Source organism: Ylistrum balloti, unplaced genomic scaffold, assembly GCF_031769215.1.
Source record: "Ylistrum balloti isolate Yb309-2 unplaced genomic scaffold, AGI_CSIRO_Ybal_v1 Utg369958, whole genome shotgun sequence".
NCBI lineage: Eukaryota > Metazoa > Mollusca > Bivalvia > Pectinida > Pectinidae > Ylistrum > Ylistrum balloti.
Window position 1 is genome coordinate 693,623 of NW_026782057.1, and position 20,514 is coordinate 714,136.

The 20,514-nt window shown below is 35.1% G+C and overlaps 2 protein-coding genes across 2 annotated transcripts; both read right to left on the reverse strand.

Moving 5' to 3' along the window:
• Window positions 1-1,583: 1,583 nt before the first annotated feature.
• Window positions 1,584-10,277, reverse strand: LOC132547471 (cyclic AMP-responsive element-binding protein 3-like). Its single transcript, XM_060211226.1, has 7 exons — window positions 9,836-10,277; window positions 8,352-8,820; window positions 7,406-7,530; window positions 6,982-7,116; window positions 6,568-6,695; window positions 6,010-6,091; window positions 1,584-5,773 (listed from the first exon to the last, which is right to left on the reverse strand). The coding sequence occupies exons 1-7, from the start codon at window positions 9,935-9,937 to the stop codon at window positions 5,366-5,368; spliced, it is 1,449 nt and encodes a 482-aa protein (XP_060067209.1). The 5' UTR covers window positions 9,938-10,277; the 3' UTR covers window positions 1,584-5,365.
• A 6,981-nt stretch (window positions 10,278-17,258) lies between these two features.
• Window positions 17,259-20,490, reverse strand: LOC132547472 (iron-sulfur cluster co-chaperone protein HscB-like). Its single transcript, XM_060211227.1, has 2 exons — window positions 20,002-20,490; window positions 17,259-19,522 (listed from the first exon to the last, which is right to left on the reverse strand). The coding sequence occupies exons 1-2, from the start codon at window positions 20,488-20,490 to the stop codon at window positions 19,148-19,150; spliced, it is 864 nt and encodes a 287-aa protein (XP_060067210.1). The 3' UTR covers window positions 17,259-19,147.
• Window positions 20,491-20,514: the final 24 nt, after the last annotated feature.

The following is a 20,514-nucleotide window of genomic DNA, read 5'->3' on the forward strand; positions in this document are numbered from 1 at the left end:
TTTTGAATGAAATTAATTTTTTTTCACCAGCAGATGCACTAAACTAAAAACTCTGTATTCTTTAATCCCAACAGATGAAGGATTTTTAATCCTATCCTTGAGTCCATCATCCAGCTAGCATCAACTTTTCTATTTAAACTTCTTCTTGATAACCAACAGATCAAATGTCATGGTATTTGTCCTATAAGTTCCTAGGATAAAGCCTGAAAACTTTGCAAAAAGAAATGACCTTCACCCTTACTCAAGGTCACAGGAAACAAATTTGGTAAAATCATTACACAAAATCATAAGACTATTCAGATGGCCCCAAAGTATGGTACTTGGCTGTTAGGCCTCTGGGACGAAGCCTGACAAAGTTTTCAAAAATAAAAAAGAAATGACCTTAGACCATCTTCACAATCACTTGGGTCAAATTTTCAAAACCTGTGAAAGAATTCATCTTAAAAACCAAAGTTTAAGAAGCAGGAAATTTGGTGGAAAAGTGTTTTTTAGGTTAAAGCCCAACATGTTTCAAGAAAAAAGAAATTACACTTACCTATGATTCAGGTCATAACTGTTACTGTTTAGAGTTAAGTATAAGAAGCTGTTTGTTGTGGAAATTAGTTAAAACTGACTGGATGTGCCAGCTTTGAATGCCATTGGAGTACAACTTAATATATTTGTGATGAATGATTTTATTTTTAGTGAACATTGAAATTCCTCTTTACGAACTAGCATCCACTAACTCTTGTTACTTTATCTCTCTAGGAACACAGTCCAGTTATTTCATCAACTACTCGTTACTCTGTGTAAAAATCAGAACATAGACTATTGTTTCACTCTTCATTCTCATAGTACTACATATTTTTGTTTGGAAAGTGATAGGCCCACACAAGAATGCATTTTAAATGAATGAAATAACAATGTATGATGTGACATGACATCATGTCTCTAATTGATAGCAATTTAATGAAAAAAAATCCTTTGTTAAATTTTTATATTTATGTGTTGATTTTGTTTTTGAAATGTATCCCAGAAATTGATAGGCTTTGATATTTAAGTGCTAATCATTCAGTTTGCAAATGGTTTTTTTCTTTTATACTGTTGTGAAACTAAAAATATTCCTATCAGATCTTAAATACAGAAAAAAAAATCTGTGTCGACTAGAACATCCACCTTTACCTGTTTTGGCATGCTAGGTAAGCCCTTTTCAGAATGGTTCTGAAGACAGCATACCTAGTATGCCAAAACATGTTGACACCATTAAAACCTGCCAAGATCTGAGAATGTTGTCCATTTCTCTCTTTTGTCTACACTGGTCTCTTTATTCACCAAGGAGTCAATTCTACAGAAGAATTACCATCTATACCAATTTGCCTGTATCAGGATTTTTTTTCTGTTTCATTCTTTAGCAGACTATGATGGAAAGAGTAAAATTTAAGCTGTTGGTCACAAATTCTGAAAGATGTATTTATAATTTGTGAAAATACATTGAACTTGCCCATATCAGTTAATTGCCTACACTGCTGAAAGCTCAAAGTCTTGAAAATTTGTCCTGTACAATGATTGGAATAAATATGGAAAAAAAACCAGAAAGAACAAAGTTTCACAAAGTCAAAATTTATTGTTTAACAACTGGTTTTCTCAAAAAAAATATCTCAAACATCAAGAAAACTGATAATACAAAAAGACGGGTTATAACAAAAGTATATGGTAATCCAGGTTTATCCAGTAAACATTTATCACTGGCACTCTCTACTTACACTCGTAAATACAAACATCCAATCGCTCAGCGTAATCAGGCCATTATTTAAAACACAATTTGTATCAACTATTACATGATATGACAACAATGTACAAATTCTATGTACAGGTGAAAATACAAAGGAGTGAGTGCAATCTACAACACCTCAAAATATCCTGGTTAGAGTAAGTTTTTGAGAAGAACAAACAATAACTGAATTAGTTGTTCAGATAAAAGTTACATGGAATTGGTGTGTAATTCTTAAGAGAAAGAGAGCATCATGCTCGGTTGAATAGATAATAAGTGTGCAATCTACACAAGCTCAAAATATCCTAGTTAGAGTAAGCATGTGAGAATTTTTTTCCATCAGAAACATCTTGAGTTCTAAAGCCAGTCACAGTTACAGCATACAATAAGTCTACATCAAATATACATCATGATGTACATACACTAAGTCTACATCAAATATACATCATGATGTACATACACTGTAAGTCTACATCAAATATACATCATGATGTACATACACTGTATGTCTACATCAAATATACATCATGATGTACATACACTAAGTCTACATCAAATATACATCATGATGTACATACACTGTAAGTCTACATCAAATATACACCATGATGTACATACACTGTATGTCTCTATCAAATATACATCATGATGTACATACACTGTCAGTCTATATCAAATACATTCCCCTGCTATAACCAATCTTGTAGGTAGGTATTATCATTTGGTATTAAACTCACATCAACATACACATCCAATCTGTTGTGTTTTAAAGAAACACTTTTGGGGAAATTAATAAATTAAGGAGGAAAAACTTCAAAAAAATACTGGGAGTCACAACATTAAGGTTTTATTGACCGGGACAGGTAGAGTACTACCCCTCCTTGTCCCAGTAGTCACATACCTGTGTATGCACAGACATAACAAAGTATCATTAACAAGCAGATTTTCTGATAATTCTCATCTGTCATTGCCATTCCATTAAAATATGAAAAATCTATTAATGTTTGCATCATTTTCCATCAAATACAGTAATAATTTGTACATGACCAAATGCTAACTGTCTAAAAAACAATACAAATTATCTTCACATACAATAACTAAATTAACTGTTCAGATAAAAAGTTACATGCTCGGTTCAAAAGATAATAAGGCAAAAGTGATGAGTGCCCTGAAACTTTGGTAGAACAGAAATTCACAGAACCAATTCTTCTAACATATAAACAAGTATATTTTATCATATGTGCAATACAAATGAATTGCACAACCGAAGTACTAATACATTTTCACAAGTAAAATTTTTCAAAGTATATTTGCAGAGTAGGATCACATGACAAAACATCTTTTAGTGGAACAGTGGTTTTCATGTTTATTTTAACAATCCTGATATAATATTTTAATCATTTCCTTATTCAGAATTTTTTGCAAACAGACCAGGTGTACTCATAGTTGCCATTAATAGTTTGTGCTACTGTACCCGTACAATCAAAAGGAATTTGTCAATCACCTGATACATAGGCACAAACCAAATGTACTGTTTAAAATGATTTACTGAACACAAACACTATAATTCTGAGTTTGTTGGCGCTACCAATTTATTTTACAATTTAATACAATGATTCTTTTGATAAATCTCGGGTCAATTTCATAAAAAATATTCTTACACTGATTACATGCTACATCACAGAGAGTGAAAGTTACACAAGTTACATAACCATCACTTGCCTGACATGTCTTCAATGGCTGTACCTTGTATGTGGGTAAGCATCATTTACAAAAATTTTACAGTTGAGTGAATCTTGCTACTGCTGGAGTTTGAACTAGAAACCCTTCCTTCTGTCTCTAGCCAGACACTGCTGAAGGGAAATTCCCACTATCCAAGGCTAGTAATTGTAAGACAACCTGTAACCTCAACTTCTATAAATATGGACCCTCTCAAGTCCAAGATACTGCCATTTCTATGATCATAATCATGAAAAAAACACATCTAATTGTCATTTCATGGCATGACTCTAGTTGTATTAGAAAAAACATACAAGACAGAAAAAAAAAGACATCAGTGTATTTCCTGAATGTTCAAGTTCTGTGTTCCAGTTTTGTATTTTTAAGTATTATTCTGCAGAAAACTATTAAAAAAAATCTTCATTTCATTATATTACACCTGGATTTCATTATGTAATATTAGCACTATTTGTACACATCAGAATATTCTAACTGTAAATTCTACTGTAACTTAAAACATACAGTAAATATTTGGTACTATTTACAATGAATATTCCAAGACTAAATTTGATTTCCATTGGTATTGTAAATGATTAAGCAGCTCTTGTTACTTTTTGTTCCTTTAGCTATACCAATATGTACGATAAAAACATTGTATTACTGATAATTTTTGAAGGAAACGAACATCTGACAATTTTTGAGGGAAACAAATATCTGAAAAGAAAAACGAAGTCCGATGTAAAATTACCATGTGGAATTGATCCTATTTATATATACCTAGTTTGACAGGGGGATTCAGGACACTATCGGAAAACTGTGCGCTGAATTGCATTGTACAGTCCATGGAACCAGCAGTTCACAATGCTGTGCCTGTTTCACTGACAATTCAGTAAACATTAAACCTATAAACCAATTGCCCAATCATTGATACTCGAAACTCTCTCCCAAAAAGACAAGTTTAATTCCATTTTAATTTGTTTGACCTGTACTAGATTGATTTGTTTATGATTCAGATATGAGAAAGGCCAGACAAGTATACTTATGTAAAGTCCTTTAGAACCATGGAAGATTTCCAAGCATTATAGGAACCTTAACAAGATCACTAATCTCAATAGCTCGAGGCTGATCAAACAGTGTGGTGCTGTGTGTAGATAAGGACTGTACCATTTTTTGTAAGTATACCTACCACCTACATGAGACTCCGATTTACACTGTAACTGTATAATTAGTTCATAATTACCATACCTGTAGTAACAAATCATTTACTATAATACAGAGATAAACAAAATGTCAATCTTGTTCACCCTCATGATAATACTGTAAAATTTTGTGTCTAAATGGTGTTAAAATTTCATGGTTTATCAAATACAAATTGCATTGTGGATAAAGTCTGGTGGATAAGTAGCACTCATGATAACAATTAAAACATCGGACAACAAAAAATCCTGCTGAACCTCCGGGCAAATATTATCTGGTCATACCGTTAACTAAAGATTTATGACAAATTTATGGATTTATGGAAAAAACGTACTAAGGAATTAATGTAAAAAAAAAAACATGAAAAAAATAATCATTTATGTCCAAAAATGATGTAGAGTAACCTCATTTCAAACATCACATAGCTTCTCTAACCCTCTGCTTGAATGGGATATTATTTCTATTGTCACTCCAATGAATATGTTTTTGGTTATGTAATGCATTCAAATGTAAATTAAGTTACAAGTCTTTTGTGACTAAACAAAGTTGACAGCAATACAAGGAAGATGTGAAATGATTAAATATCACCAGTCAAACTGATATCTCATGATAACAACAATTAATCCACATGCACTCTCACTAAACAAATCAAACAATGTTTTTTTTAAAAACACACAATCATACTTCCAGTGTAACAACTCAAATTTCCTCATGTGATCCTGTATATTTCAACTGTGTGTCATTTTTCTCCGTCAATTTGTTTGTGATTGTCTCAGCAACATTGTCTTTTTCACTGTTGGTTTCAGCCATTTTGTTATGGTCCATGAGCTGTTCTGATTGGTCCATTTCAAACTCAACAGGCGCATGAGCATTTGTCGGTATATGCACAGCTGGGGTTTTGGGTGGTATTTCCCAAGGTGGTCCAGGTTTCACAGACACTTGGATACCATAGGGGTCATCAACGTCAGTCTCAACGTCATATCCAGAATCATACAGGAGACTGCGTGACTTACCAGCCATAGGAATATTTTTAGCATCCAGGCTGTCTCTCTTTCCCAGTGGGCTGAAGTTGGGCACAATGATGAAAGCAAAGGACAACACCAACACCTACAGAAAGAAAATTTTCATAAAAATCAAAGAAAAATTCATCACATCTTTTCAAAATATATTATGCTACATCATTTTTATAAATAAATAATAATGTAATTTCCATGCTCTTAAAATAATGTACAAGAAATCATGGTGTAGAAACCCAGGCAAAAAAAAATAACATAAATAACAGGTTTTAACAATGATTTCATATCTATGCGTAACTTTCTACATGGTATCCATTTAAAACTTACCATAATACATGTAGATGTTTGTGGCTTATTTGCTTTTGATAAAATGTAGGACTGTAGTTTCTTTAGCTGCTGTGTGAGTGTTCTGAAGGAATAAAAAATAAGGAAATTTTACAACATTAATTCACATGCATTGAATATGAACAAATTCTTCAATGACGAAAGTGAACTTCAGGAAGTGAAACATAAATGTAATCTTATTCAAGTGACAGTGGTGAATTAACCAAACAAATATTTTTACCTATTTATTCTAGTGACAGTGGTAATTTAACTTAACAGATATTTTTACCAATACTTGTAAAGGATGAAATTAAGTTAAAATATTTCTTAATTTCCAAATAAGAACAAAAAGTGTTGTCTTTCTCATTTCCATCAAGCATAAGAAAATGATAACAACACAACAGGGCTGCTGAATCATCAATATTTATTACCGGTATTCAATAAATGTTACCTTAAATTAACATTCCATGAAAATTTTCAAACACAACTAAGTTGACTTACTGGTTATGACCTTAAATTAACATTCCACAAAAATTTTCAAACACAACTAAGTTGACTTACTGGTTATGATGTTCAAGGCTTTCCACCTTCTTTTTGAGGTGTTGATTTTCTGTAGTGGACATTTTTACTCGCTTTTCTAACCCCTCAACATATCCCTGCTTCCTTTTTCTGCTTTCTTTGGCTGATACCTGCAATCCAAAAAATGTACTAGTTGAGAGGCTGATCAGACCTTGATGAATTTGTCACCTATTAATACTTTATCAATTCATATATCAAGATAACTGAAAAATTACAAATGCATTGCCATGATTTTGAGTGAGAGTTTAAAGACAATTAAAGATGATCTTCATCTAGTTTTGATTGGCAGCTGTGATAACCAACCCTATAGAATAAAAGGCCAACATTTCACATCTTTATGTGCTCAATGCTTTCAACAGAGAGGTGACTGTCATAATCTCCTCTGAATGTTCCCACCTTGTTCCTTATTTTCCTGCGAACAGCTTTGAGGATCTTCTCTTCCTCTTTGGTGAGCGGCATGTCTGTTGGTAGTTGGACCCCTTCTTTAGCCAGCAGTTCTTTCTCCTCATCTGATAGTCGTAGCTCAGGAAACTACAAACAATTGCAAACATCATACTCTTATATTGCTGAAAGTCTATAGAAATTAGAAAATAAAAAGATAAAAACATACATGTGGTAAAATGTTTTCTCTCCATTCCTCTCTACTAACAAGTCCTATCATTCAGCATGTTTATAACACTGGTCATTATATCAGATAAAGACTGACATTTCAGTGAAAACTTTTCAAACCATTCACACACATGGACACAACTGTTTAAATTCCTAAATTCAATCTGTAATAAAAACTGACCATTTCTAACACGAGTAATAAACCACACACCTTTGTAGTTTTGGTGCTGACATCCTTCATAGTGAATGGCAGGCCGTCTGTATGGTGGGAAGAGACTTTAATGATACGGACAGTATTAACACAACTCAACCCTTCACCTTCACTGGTCAGGTCATCTGCAGCAAAAATTTTCTGAGTTATAACATATTCTGCATTAGATAATAACATATTAAATTATTTGTTTCAAATTTAAAGATTCTCTTTCCAGCTGAAAGGAGTTTGTAGATCTTGCACAGCAGTTTACAGACATTACAAACACACTTTGTACTTACAAACTGATCTGTTCAAAACTTAGTCACAGGTTTGTAGTTATTAAAAGCCGAAATCTTAACATAGATATACACATTATGTATAAGGTAGACCTATGTCTGTTATTTTTTGTCACTCTCTAACACTGCTTGAAAACATGTGGACCTAGGATATTTCGAAAGCAAATAAACATATGAGGTAACATCCTCAATACTCTTGGGGCTACAATTATTTCTGGTCTCTGCAACTCTGTAACATATCATGACAAAATTGAAGGTTCCATGCGCAACACCTTGTGGACAAGACTAAAAGACAAGTTTGATCCTTTGATGTACATCAAACGAATCTCAAGGTCACATAACAGTATATCATAATGGCTTTGAAGTTGGGTGTCACTTGTTTGTAATCTTCAAAATGAGCGCATAAGCCTGTGACTGCTCAGTTTTTTTCTCTGGTAGAAATCAAATAATTTTGCTTGTGCCATCAATTTTGCCATGACATGTTCCAGGGGTGCAGAGAGCCAAAGTGATCATAATCCCTGGCCTGGAGTATTGAGGATGATGAGGACACTGGTCAGCCAATTTCCTTATTAAATAATCTGATGCTGACAGATAGCAACATGTTGAACCTTTAAGACATTGATAAGGTCAACCTCGTTTAGCAGGTACTTTGGTCTTTCTGTACCTACCTAAACTAATAGTCACTGCTTCATTGTTTTTTGTAAGTGGATTATCAATATTTGTCAAGAAGTCTTGTTCACTGAGGAGATGCGATGTTGTTAAACCATCCACACCATCCATGCTAAAGTCCTCCATGTTCATATCCTCCAAAGCTAGAGGACTATGTTCTGATAGTTTATCCACAAAATCTGTTGTGAAATTTGTTGAGGAGTCTGATAAATAATATTCTTTTGGACTGTTCTGTAATTGTTCGTCGCCCATGCTTCTTGGCGAGTAAGCACTAGATTCTAACGACACTCCACTGTCACTGTTTGTTGGTGATCGTTGAGCGAAATAATCATGGTCTGTATGGGTAGAGAAAGATTTCTGTTGTGGTTGGTCAATATCTATATCAGTATTTAAGTCTCCTAGATTTGCTTCTTTAAGTACACTTTCCAGCAGGTCACCATCTCCTTCTGAGAAAAGCCCAAGATCTGACTGTAAATAAAACATCAAAATATTATAATAATGTACACTTACATTTACATGGTTTAATAATAAATGATAACTATGTTAGGCACACTTAATTGAAATAAAAGAGTGTAAAAAAAGTCATTACAGATACTGTGAAACTCTTTCCGAAATAACAGTTTGAAGTAGTAAACTGTTTAGTGTAAAAAATCTTGATAGAAACAATTTTGAGTTGTAATCAGTTGTAAGCACATTCTTGTGGTGAAAAAATGAAGTTTTCATGTAATTTAAATTCAAACAGAGTCATTTAGTACCAAAACATCCTGGGTAAACAAGTTCCAGTTAGCATCCTTTATAGAAGAACTATCACTGTCTGAATCACATACATTGGCATCATAAAAACTCTGTGTTTCAGTATCATCCCCATGTAGTTTAAATGGCATGAAGACATCATCTGTCAGGCAGTAATTATTTTGAATACAGTTTTCCAATGCCATTATGAAAACCAAATAATGCTTAGTTTTGAACAATCCAAGTCACAAACTAAACATCTAAGTGCATACTGCTTCTGCACATGTGCATTACATATATTTGCCTATAGGAATTAAATGTAGGACCACTTTTGACAGGAGACTCTTCTATTCTGAATGATGATGTGTAACAAAACAGTTGGTTCCCTGCATATGATGAAATATCCCTGAGCAATTGGGAGTCCCTGGCTACACACATACTGTAATCTCCACTTGTATATGAGTCATACTGATTCATGATAACTTGTATATTCAACTTTTTCCTTACAGATCTATTTCAGACAGCTGTCGCACAAGGTTTAATGATTGTGTAGTTTATACTACGACAGCAGGGTTATATTGATTTACAATAACTTCATTCATAACGTGAAAATTATACCCCGTGAATATAAAAAGCAAGCACTTGCGTGGGCAGTGTCGGTGATGGTGCCGTTTTAATTATTTTTACTTAATATTGGAAACGCTTTGAAGCGATTTATTGCCGACATCAAAATTGGTTGAATGATACTTACGAAGTTAACAGTCTGTATTCCCGAAACTTCAGATTTAAGCAGACCATCATCGTCATTAAAAAGCATGTCCAAAACTTGATTTGGGTCAGATGTGACCGCCATCTTTCTTGTTTACGGTGTTACTGTAATGCGTAAATTATGTACATGCAATTCCACTTGTCGTGGAATATCTATCGTCACATGAGAACACGTCACCGATCAAAACAAAAATCCTTCCTTCGTCAAAACCTCCACGTGTATCAGCGTATATAAAGCACCGATTGGAAAGCCCTGCCAGTTCAATTGTGCAATACACACAGATCGTCTACCATAAAATACGGGTGTTTACGTCCGTTGCCAATGTCAGTTAGGAAAACATTTGCAAATAAGCGGTTTAGTGTAATCAAAATGACATCAGTTACGACAGTACTAATGAGCAATTCATGCAATTTCAATGTCAAAGTTCCATTCTTTACCAAGCTGTACCTATCTCAATGAGGATGTTGTTCTAAATTTAGCGTCAGTGTCATCAGCCACAAGACACACCGCTGGAATGACGTGGAAGCGGAAGTAAACAATTGATTTTCGGAACAAATGTTATCCTTAAAACTGATCAAAATTCACGAGTTATTCCGAAACCAACTGCAACCCTCTGACCAAAATATCTTTAAAATAATGATGCCACATCACTCAAACAATTTTGTTTGCGTCCACTTTAGCGATTCACTGAAAGTGTTTGTATAAACGTAGATGCATTACTTTTGTATCATAAACAGTAAGCACTAACAATTGTTATCAAACGTAATGTCTTTTAGAGAGTACATTAGATACTGCGGGAAAATGTGAACATTCCCAACCACACAAGCAAGCAGCATAAGCCGAGATGTTAAAAAATAGTAAATTAAACACTAAATATTATTAAGCGCTGCTACAACGCAAATCTTCACTTATTCCCAGTTTCACAAATATCTGATACAAACCAGACGGACTTCGCACAAATTTCCATACCAGGAATAAATATACACGTGTGAGGTGTGTGTGTGCGTCTGTGGTGACTATATATCATATACATACATGGACCGTGGATTGGAAATTCATGACAAGTCTCTGTGGTAGAGAGGTACCATGCGATTATGCTATTTAAATAAACATTATCCAAAGCGTTAGGAAAGCTTTTCACGACGAAGAAAAATGTGAAAATCATCCTTTAATACAATCAACTAGTAGTTTGAATGGTATAATGAAAACAAAACTTTTTTTTCAATCCTGACTTTATATTAAGATCACGTGGATGGGTCTACACTGAGATAAGGCATCAAATAGTGTACAAAATACCAACGTGTTATAACCATAATCCAAACTAAGATTCAATAAAACTAGGGCAAAATATGAACTATCGAAAAATAAATATTTACACGTAGACTCTTGAAAAAAAAAACAAGGAGAAAAAGGTCAGATGATACGGAAGAGTAAACATCTTCATATCACACCAATAAATAGAATATTTCTCATTGTGATAACTATAATGACCGTAAAACGTCCCAATAATTTTCATCAAACCTGCATCTTTTGAAACCTCGTGTTAGTCGACAACTTCTTGCACGAAAATTTTGATAAAGGGAACAGGCCATGAATATCAAATTAATTGCGATATGTAAACACCGTAGGTAAGTGATGCGGAGATATAGCTATCCAGAAATGGAAAATTTACACAAGGGAATCATCCCGCTATCATACATTCATTTTAGACTTGAATCTGCAATTGGTTTAGCTTATTCCTTGTCTGCAATCACTACCCGTTACTTTTCGGCCAACAACTTACCTACACTTCCAAAGGAGAAATACTAGCTGATTATGCACTAGCATTTTTATACAACCAATCAGCCAATTAATTATAAGGCTGTGGGTCGTTCTCATTTACATTGGATTTCCTAACTCCATAAGAGCCCATAGAAACACTGCGCGTCATTGCCGGTTTGCTTAGTTGATCAGCAAAACCTTTATCTAAACGTCTCATTACAATTTTCCTTACAATCAAGTGCGAGATCGAGTTTTGACCAATTATGGACATCCTCTCCTCCAAAATAGTATTTTGAACATTTGTTTTTCCACTCTATGATTATACCATACCCTGTTCAGCTCCATTCAAAACCGAAGAAACGCCTTCATGAGCGTTTTTCCTTTATAGAAATGCAAATAGCTATACAATCATATGCTTTTTAACTACTTAACTATAACCTTTTTGTCGTCAAATTCAGATCAGATATCTGGTTGATAATATCTTTGTCGAGTGTAGCGGTAAGATCTTCCAATAAATTGCGCCCCATTCTCGACTGATCTAATTTTGCTCTCTTACAAGGATAAAAGTGTTACCAAAACAGGTTACAACGATCTTGCCAAGTCCTTCCATTCAATATCGATGATGTCTTAATTGTCATAAAACAAATGTAGATTTATTGACCATATCTACTCATAGATAACCACCATGATTGGTGGTAGAGGGTTGAAGGATATGTAGTCCTCGAGGTCACAGTCAAGTTGTGGTAGCTACATTTTGATTAACACTTTAGATTATAACCAGATTTACGGAAATTACAAAATTTATTGAAACATGGGGCAAATGCATCTCCCTATCTAGATTTTAACATTTTTTGATAACTCGCAATATTCCCCTCATTTGTGTCCTAGGTTTAAAAATCGTGGCTTTTAGCATCATTAACGAGTCCTAGAAGGACGAAACAGTTGTATGGCGTAGCATCACTGACGAGTCCTAGAAGGACGAAACAGTTGTATGGTGCAGTTTAATTAACTCTTTTCCTCTTTTGTATCTAATTCTAAATTTGCATTGATATATGCTATTCACGAGTTTGTACGTTTTACAATCATGTGCAATATGAAGTTACGTATATCATTTTCTCGTCAGGGTTTTTATTTGTCATTTTCTTTTTGATTTCAGCTTTCTATGGACTTAATAAAAAAAAAACAATAGTATTGTAAGGTATGTTTCTAGTCGCCTTATATTTATTAAAGTTTTTAAATTGTTGATATTTTTCCACCTCCCACCTGACCACCCGATAATGTTGTGCGTTCTAGTACATGTATTCCTTTCTGGGTGTTTGGTCTTCCTTTGCTCGCGGGTATATGTTGTTCAAAGATGTGTTTGTGCCCCCGGATCGGAAGATCGGGGACATTGTTTGGCGCTGTGTGTTGTCAACATTAACCTTGTCCGTAACTATTGCTCCGTTAGAGGTTGGGCTTTCATATTTTACGTGTGTGTTCCGTGTGACAAGACCTTTCTCGCGGTACCAAATGTTCGACCTTTTGAAAAAAATTGGGCTTAACATAAAACTGTAAAACATAAGTGTTTCAAGAAGTCATGCATGCAATTAGCACATTCCTTACACACTACAGTTTTAATGTCCTACTTCAGAATTTTATAGTAACTGGGGGCATAATGTTTCACAAACACATATTGTTATATATTCCAGGCTACATCTAGATGTATGGTATTTATGTTTTTCCCGCGTGATTGTAGATGGGGGCTTCTGTCTAACCGTTGTAATTACTTAAGCTGTAGTTCTTCCTGGCAGTCTATTGTTTGGTGACATGTTTAGGTGAAGAGCAGTGACATGTGATTAGCCTACACAGAGGCTAGCATTGGAGTCATGTTTTCGTCGTTTATTAGTACGTTACCTGTAAACACGTGTCGGTTCCCTCACATGTTGATACAAGAAGACATCCAAGTCACACGAAGGAACTTTGTAGATATATGCTTTTGTCTTGCTGAGCTTTTATTTTTATTTCAGTTTATTTCCTTAAAACTGAAGTCTCCGAGCCGTCATCAGCAAGCGGGCGTTTGCTATTTGGATTCTCAGAAACAGTCTCTACCGGACTAAATAGTTTTCTGGTGGGCTAATCGGGTTTCGACATACACAACCAGTCAATAAAGAGTTGTTGCCCCCAAATTCCATTTTACACCCAACAAATTCTTGATATTTTGAATCCTCAGTTGTATACAATTGAAATTTTACAGAGATAACAATTCCCATCGTACAGTGTTAATCTGTAATATCAGTTTGATATGTCTTTGCTAAAGTGACTTCTAGTTTGGCAGATGTTAGTATACCTACATTTGAATACAAGATGAACAGTCCATGGCTATTCAAATGTTTATAAACTAACTCCTAACTGTCATTATTTTTCAGTAATAATTACCATAACTTTAATACACGTATCTCCCACAAATTCCCATTTAAGAGAGCGCAAAAACCCAACCCCACCCCGACCCGCGCGTGAGGAGCCCCTTTTACCGCCCGTCGTACATATATCATGGACTCCAGACTTGAGGCGGTTAACTATTTGGAAAGGATCTAGTTCCTTTGTTTCAGACACCCTTTTTCAGGTGTTATTGCTAGGGCCATGCTGTAGTCAGCTTGTGTATCTGATGCAACTTCTATCGTCGATGTTTAGAAGTCATCATTTTCAACCTAATAGCACGCGCCTGTGTCTTCTCTTTGAAGTTTCTTACTATAGTAATATAACCCATTCAAGGTGCTGAATTGCCAATATGGATATTGTCCATGCCTTTTGTAGGTGTTCTTTCCTTTGGCTTTGGATGACTAGCTTTACTATCATATGTCGTTGTTTTCTTGTTTCACCTTTGCCTATTCTGTAGAACATAACAATTTCAAACCTTTCCAGTCCAAGGCTTAGTGCAAGCTTCTTATATTACTTTCATCTTCTTCTTTCTTTGATGTAATGGACACGCTTCTGCAATTTCTGGAACTTTAAACAAAATAAATTTTTTTTCTTTGCTCTTTCTTAAGTCTAATTCTTTAAGTTTTTATACCAACAGGATTACAAGCCTCCCTGCTCTCAGTCTCCTTCTCTACTTTGACCACTCGTTTTCCCTTCCCCGATTCCATTCTCTGTACCACTACACTATCTATGATTAACGATTGGATATTAATATTGCACTATCGCACCGCCACTTGTAGTTCTTGTTAATACTTCTGAAGAAACATGTGCACATGGCGCTGTCAACACTCAACATTTTGACACCATGCTAGTTTGCATCCTTTGCAAACGAGTCCGTTCTTTTTCAATGGTTCCAAAACACATATGTACACTTGTGATACAGAGGTGCCGGTTGTAAATTCGGGACCTTCTTAATTCGTGTGTTGTCTCCTTTACCTCCATCCAAAGTAGCGTAATAGGAAGGAGTATTGGAAACATCCTGTCACCGTTGGTGTTCCAACTAGCGACCCTTTGATCTGTAGGCAGACACACTTACGCTCGCCTAAAGCCAAGGAACTAAGCACTCGACTTCTACGCTACTCTCTCCTTCAACCCTGATTTCTAAAGAAGCATCTCAATCTCTTACCTGGTTCTACACTTCTACTCCTGGAGTGGTCAACGGCACAAACTCCGAAGAAGGAAGGAGTAATGCAAAAATTCTCTGACCCCTGGTCTGGCCGGACAATCTGTCACTTAACTAAAGGGAAATTCCCATTTGTCCACTAGTAAGGCGACTAGTGTGTTCTCAGAGGTTATGGTTACTGGCAAGTGTAAATTTTCCTTATAGAGCACAAAGATGTTGGGATCTTCCGTCGCTCGCATAATCTGTATTAGGTATTAGGGGATTAATTTAAATCCTTTCAAAAACCCGATGTTTTCGACCTTGGGAAGCTTCGGTTAACATTATGACGAGGCAAATCGACTATTTGTATGGGTACTTAGCATCGAACACAGACACTAGCTACTCCACGCAGAAAAAGGAAGAATAGGACGATTTATCCCGACCATTTTGGTAACGAAATAAGGAGGACTAGACATAAGACATACATGTCCAGAATTTAGTATAGTGGCTGATTTCTGCCATTTCGTTGTGTCGCCCCGACAGAACGATGATCTTTGTATTTTCCGACCCCCGCTAATTATTGTCATGCAACATAACGAAATGATGCCACAACGACATTGTGAAATCCTTTGGCCAATTAATTTTCGTCTTTTCGCCGCAACAAAACAAAACGTTATGTCACCCCGCTAGTTATTGCTTTTATCGGCTACAGAACAAAACAACAAAATGGTAGAAATAAGCTACCATGATAGACTAAGATGTGGTGATGGATGTACCTCGTCCTTGAGCAGTTTGATATTGCTAGAGTATCTGGTGTTACTTACCGGACAGACTGAAATTAGGAAGCTCTAAAAGGATCACAATCAGTAAAATGAAAAATATCAACAACAAGAATTTTGACATTAAATTATCGCTTCAGGGACAGAAGCATGTCCGTCTACCACCTCTAATTTTCCATTAATTACGGAATATTCGTAGCACCAGTTCATATTTGGTTCTCTTTTTTTTTCGTTTAATGGTTCTACCCGTCAAGGTCCATGCTATTGTCTCCCTGCTGTGGACAACCTTTGGATTTGTTCCACAACTCAATGGAATTTCAGATATTTTTGTTTGTAGTCCCTCTGCGAGCTCATGGCAGTCCAGTAAGTTGGTGTTTCTCAAGTGTTGTTCTAAAAATCTCCTTGAAACTTAATAAGCTTGTACTGCATATTATATTTTGAGATTGTGATACAGTCTTATAGATATTGGATTAAATATCAACGGGTAATTGTAATTCAAAGTGTACTTGGCAATATTGGGGTTGTTAGTGTGTCCACAAATTTCACAGCTTTTTGAGAAAACAAGATTTCGACACTGTGCATATTTGAACATTTAAACTCACGTTTTAGCCGTGAAATTACTGATTTAGCTTACAAAAATAAATAAGAAAGATTTTCACGGTGAATCTTGAAAAAGTACAAGGAGAGTAAGACCAGAAGATAATGCATCTTTTACCTCATCGCCGACACCCACCATGTAAACCTTGGTCAATCTAAGTAAGTAAGGACACATTCTCAAATGAGAACAAAGTATACAACAACGGAATCAATAGACAAACGAACAAGCATCAAACACGTCCAGCTTCATATAACACAAAAGATATTTCTCAACGAGATCACGATGACGATCATACAACATCCCCATAATTTTCATCAACCTGCATCGTTTGAAAGAAATATGTCGACTGCCGGACATTTTGTTTTGTCTAAATGGTCTGCAAAAATAGGAATCTGGAAACACTCACTTTCAATCTTTAAAATGACACTTCCAGTACTACCCAAGAATTAACAAGGAACGAGAATATTGTTTAAGGATAGACAGACTATTGTTGGGCTGGTGACTTTAAGTGTTTGCCTTATTAATAGCTCCGTCTAGATCTCCAGTCAGTGTGATTTTGAAATAGGGTCTTTGTGTGGTAAATGGTGACTTCCATGAAACCATCACATTTTTTCATGTCCAATTTGGTTAAAATATCCGAAGATACAGCCTTAACTGTGCAGGACAGGTTTTGTGAATTAAATACAGATTCATTTGCTGCGTAAAATGTTTAATAAAATACTAATACTTGTATATAAAAAGTTTCTTATTGGGAATTACATATACAGTGTACTTTATAATTGTTAAAAAATCAACCTGCATCACTGTTTACATGTATCTGATTATAGAACCTCAAACATATAAGTAGAGAACAGAGTAAACTGTAGCCACTTGGATCACAGCAAAAATCTATACCATTCCAAAAGTCAGATTTCCATTTAGTGACCTGTAGCGTGTTTTACATCTAAAGAACTTTTTGCTTCTATTCTTAAAAAGGAACATTTGGTTTAAATGATGCTTTGTGCTTCATGTTGATTTTAATTCAACCCCTGTATCATTCTTTTATTATTCACTAGCTATTGCTAAGTAAATAAGACCTAAAACCTAGTCACCAAAACATTTCCCAGATAGTTCTGGTACTAGAAATCTACAGAAAAAGCATGTAAACTCCTGGCTGCCAAGTCATTTAAATGAACCTTTCAGATTTCAACACCTTTGACCTCATTGAATTTCACATTTTAATGATTTTTATCATTTGAAAGTCTAATTCTAGAGCCAAAGAATTTTTCGGTGAGTGTAACAAAGGCCAACTCTGCAGATTGCTCAATATGACACAGACTAATAGGTTCTGAGGAATCATAGGACACTCCTCTGCCATGGCTGCCACACTATGATGTAAGCACATTTGGACCAAATGGGCCTGTATTGCTAACCTGGTATGCATTTTATAAAGAAGATTTTTCAGTCAAGTCCATTTCGGCAAGTTTTTCTCCAAGCATATTCTTTAATACAAGTACCATGACTTGAGACCTATTGAGAAGAAGTTGTGAGATATTTCAACAACAAACTTGGTAACCTTTCATCTCAGCATACCATACTGTCCCAATGTCATGACCCAGGGCTTCTTGTTACATTAGATTTTCATATATCTGACCCCTGTGATCATGTAAAGATCCATCATAAAAACTTCGTCTTTCATGGAACTAACCAAATATTATGAGGCTGGGCCTATTGGTTATTGAGAAGAATACCTTTAAAGGGAATTTGACAATGAACAGAGAGATGTTGTGACACACCATAAGCTTGTTTGCCCCTCTAACAGCATCCTAAATACTCCAGGGGTTACAATCACATTTGATCACTGTACCCTTGGAACATGTAATGGTAAAAAGTTTTTTCTCCTGGAAGCAATCAAATTACTTCGCTTGTGTATTCAATTTTGCCATGACATGTTCCCGGGGTGCAGATAGTAAAAGTGATCCCTGGAGTATTGAGGATTCTCCAGCAGATGAGTTAAAATAATATAACTTGCTTTCATTGTGACATTATAGAAAGCATGTAGTAGCAATATCCTGATATATTGTAAATAGTTTGGGAAAATGATTAAAAATATTATCATATAAGTGTACTGATGGAATTTTGATTGAATGGAAATAAAAATTGTACTTCATATTACAGTAGCATGTTAGGATCAACCAAACAAGATATAGAAATCAAACCAGTATATGTGCAACAACATATTTTGACCTGCATGTCCACAGAGACTAGAAATGCTGCAGGTCAATTATCCTTTATATCAACTTACCACCAAAGCCATTGACTTTATTGCACATTTAGCAAATTAAAATCTCCTTGGATTCCCCTTTTTATAAAGTACTGCTTTAAGTGAATCAAAATTTATATATATAACATCACTAAAAGTCATTATCACACATGTTAAAACACTTGAAATAAATACATTGCTCTCCCATGTACATCAAGTGATATGTACTTAACGACATTATTCTTAAAAATTATACCCTGAAACTACCAGTAATATTTCACATTTCTGATGACCAAATACTTTTTCAATGCTGAAAATACTGAGTTATTTGTTAAAATCATGAATGTCGTAATCACTAAAAACTTTTACGATAAATTTCTTTGATTTTGTCATCAACATTAACAAAATATGTCATTTTAATCACATGTTCTTTCGCTAAAGCAATATTTTTTTCTTTGAAGGCCTTTGATATTTCAACCAAGCAACCTTCCAAACGTTGGTTGTTTTCTGTCTGTATTCTCAGCAAGGCCTCTGGACAATCCACATCTGCCAGTTCTTCATTTATTTCCATGATCTCCATTAGAAAGTCTGGGTCCACATCACTATTACTTTCTTCTATAGGTTGATTGTTCAGCTCTAGTAGATACAAGGCTCTAGAAAGTGGTTTTGTTAGAGTCATATATGCCTTGTTGACTAAAGAAGATTGTGTCTCGGCTAGGTCTCTCTCTTTCTGAAACAGAATTCAAATCTTTTTGGTCTTTAATACGATGTAATTATGATATTTTTATTTTATTTTATATTGGGGCATATTGTTTTTGTGCTGTCTGTTTGTTTATCTGTTGTCAACTTTCTCCTTGCCCATAACTATTTCACTGAAAGAAATTGAGCTTTCATATATGGCCTGTGTATTCCTTGTGACAAGATATTTCTGGTGGTACCATGTGACCTTGATCATGACACTTTACATACATTTAAAAAATTTCAACATTGGCCATGCCTATTGCATCATAAGAGGTATGGCTTTCATATTTGTCCCATTTTAGAATTTTGTCGCAACCAGATGACTGGATATATGTAACCACACAAGTATTTGCTGAAATGATGTTACATGACAAGTTCAATAGAATTTTGTAAAATTTGGTCGATGCTCAATGAAATTCTTGAAGTTGATAGACACAGTATTAACTGCACATGCAATCTTCATCTCACCTCAGTCTTCTGGCTGTACTTATCTGGATGCAGAATCTTCTGTAGCTCCTTGTAAGTGAACGCTAATGCTTTCAAGTCAACATCAAATGTCTCCTCAATATCTAAAACTTGGAAATAGGTTAAATCAGACACTTCCTGGACAATACCACATTCACAAATAAATAATTCAGATCTACCATTTTGTGTTCTGCCACATTTCCAACAATTTCTCCCAGTCAGCGTGGATAACGATCTGTTCACAATACATGTGATTTCCGACAAAGTGAAAGTAGGCTTGTCACTAATATGACCTCTTTGTAAGACAGGCGAGGCTACCAAATGGTTTGGTTTAAAAACAGTAATTCCATAAAACTTTCTCTTGCAGAAGTATCCATTAAGTATATCTGAATGTACATCATTATTTTGTTTCACTCTAAAATACGTTTTACCGATAGATTTCTTCGACTCTGTGAGGCAACGGCGTAGCATGACTCTGATGGGGGCAGACATTTTGATTCTCGCGAGATTAAATCA

What these genes read in the sequence shown, in the direction of transcription:
- LOC132547471 (XM_060211226.1), bottom strand. Translation starts at nt 9,937, where the DNA reads ATGGCGGTCACATCTGACCCAAATCAAGTTTTGGACATGCTTTTTAAT. An exon ending in GAATACAGACTGTTAACTTC is followed by an intron (nt 8,821 to 9,835) that starts GTAAGTATCATT and finishes TTTTATTTACAG; the next exon opens with TCAGATCTTGGGCTTTTCTC. An exon ending in AAACATCTACATGTATTATG is followed by an intron (nt 5,774 to 6,009) that starts GTAAGTTTTAAA and finishes TTCTTTCTGTAG; the next exon opens with GTGTTGGTGTTGTCCTTTGC.
- LOC132547472 (XM_060211227.1), bottom strand. Translation starts at nt 20,490, where the DNA reads ATGTCTGCCCCCATCAGAGTCATGCTACGCCGTTGCCTCACAGAGTCG. An exon ending in AGTACAGCCAGAAGACTGAG is followed by an intron (nt 19,523 to 20,001) that starts GTGAGATGAAGA and finishes ATTCTGTTTCAG; the next exon opens with AAAGAGAGAGACCTAGCCGA.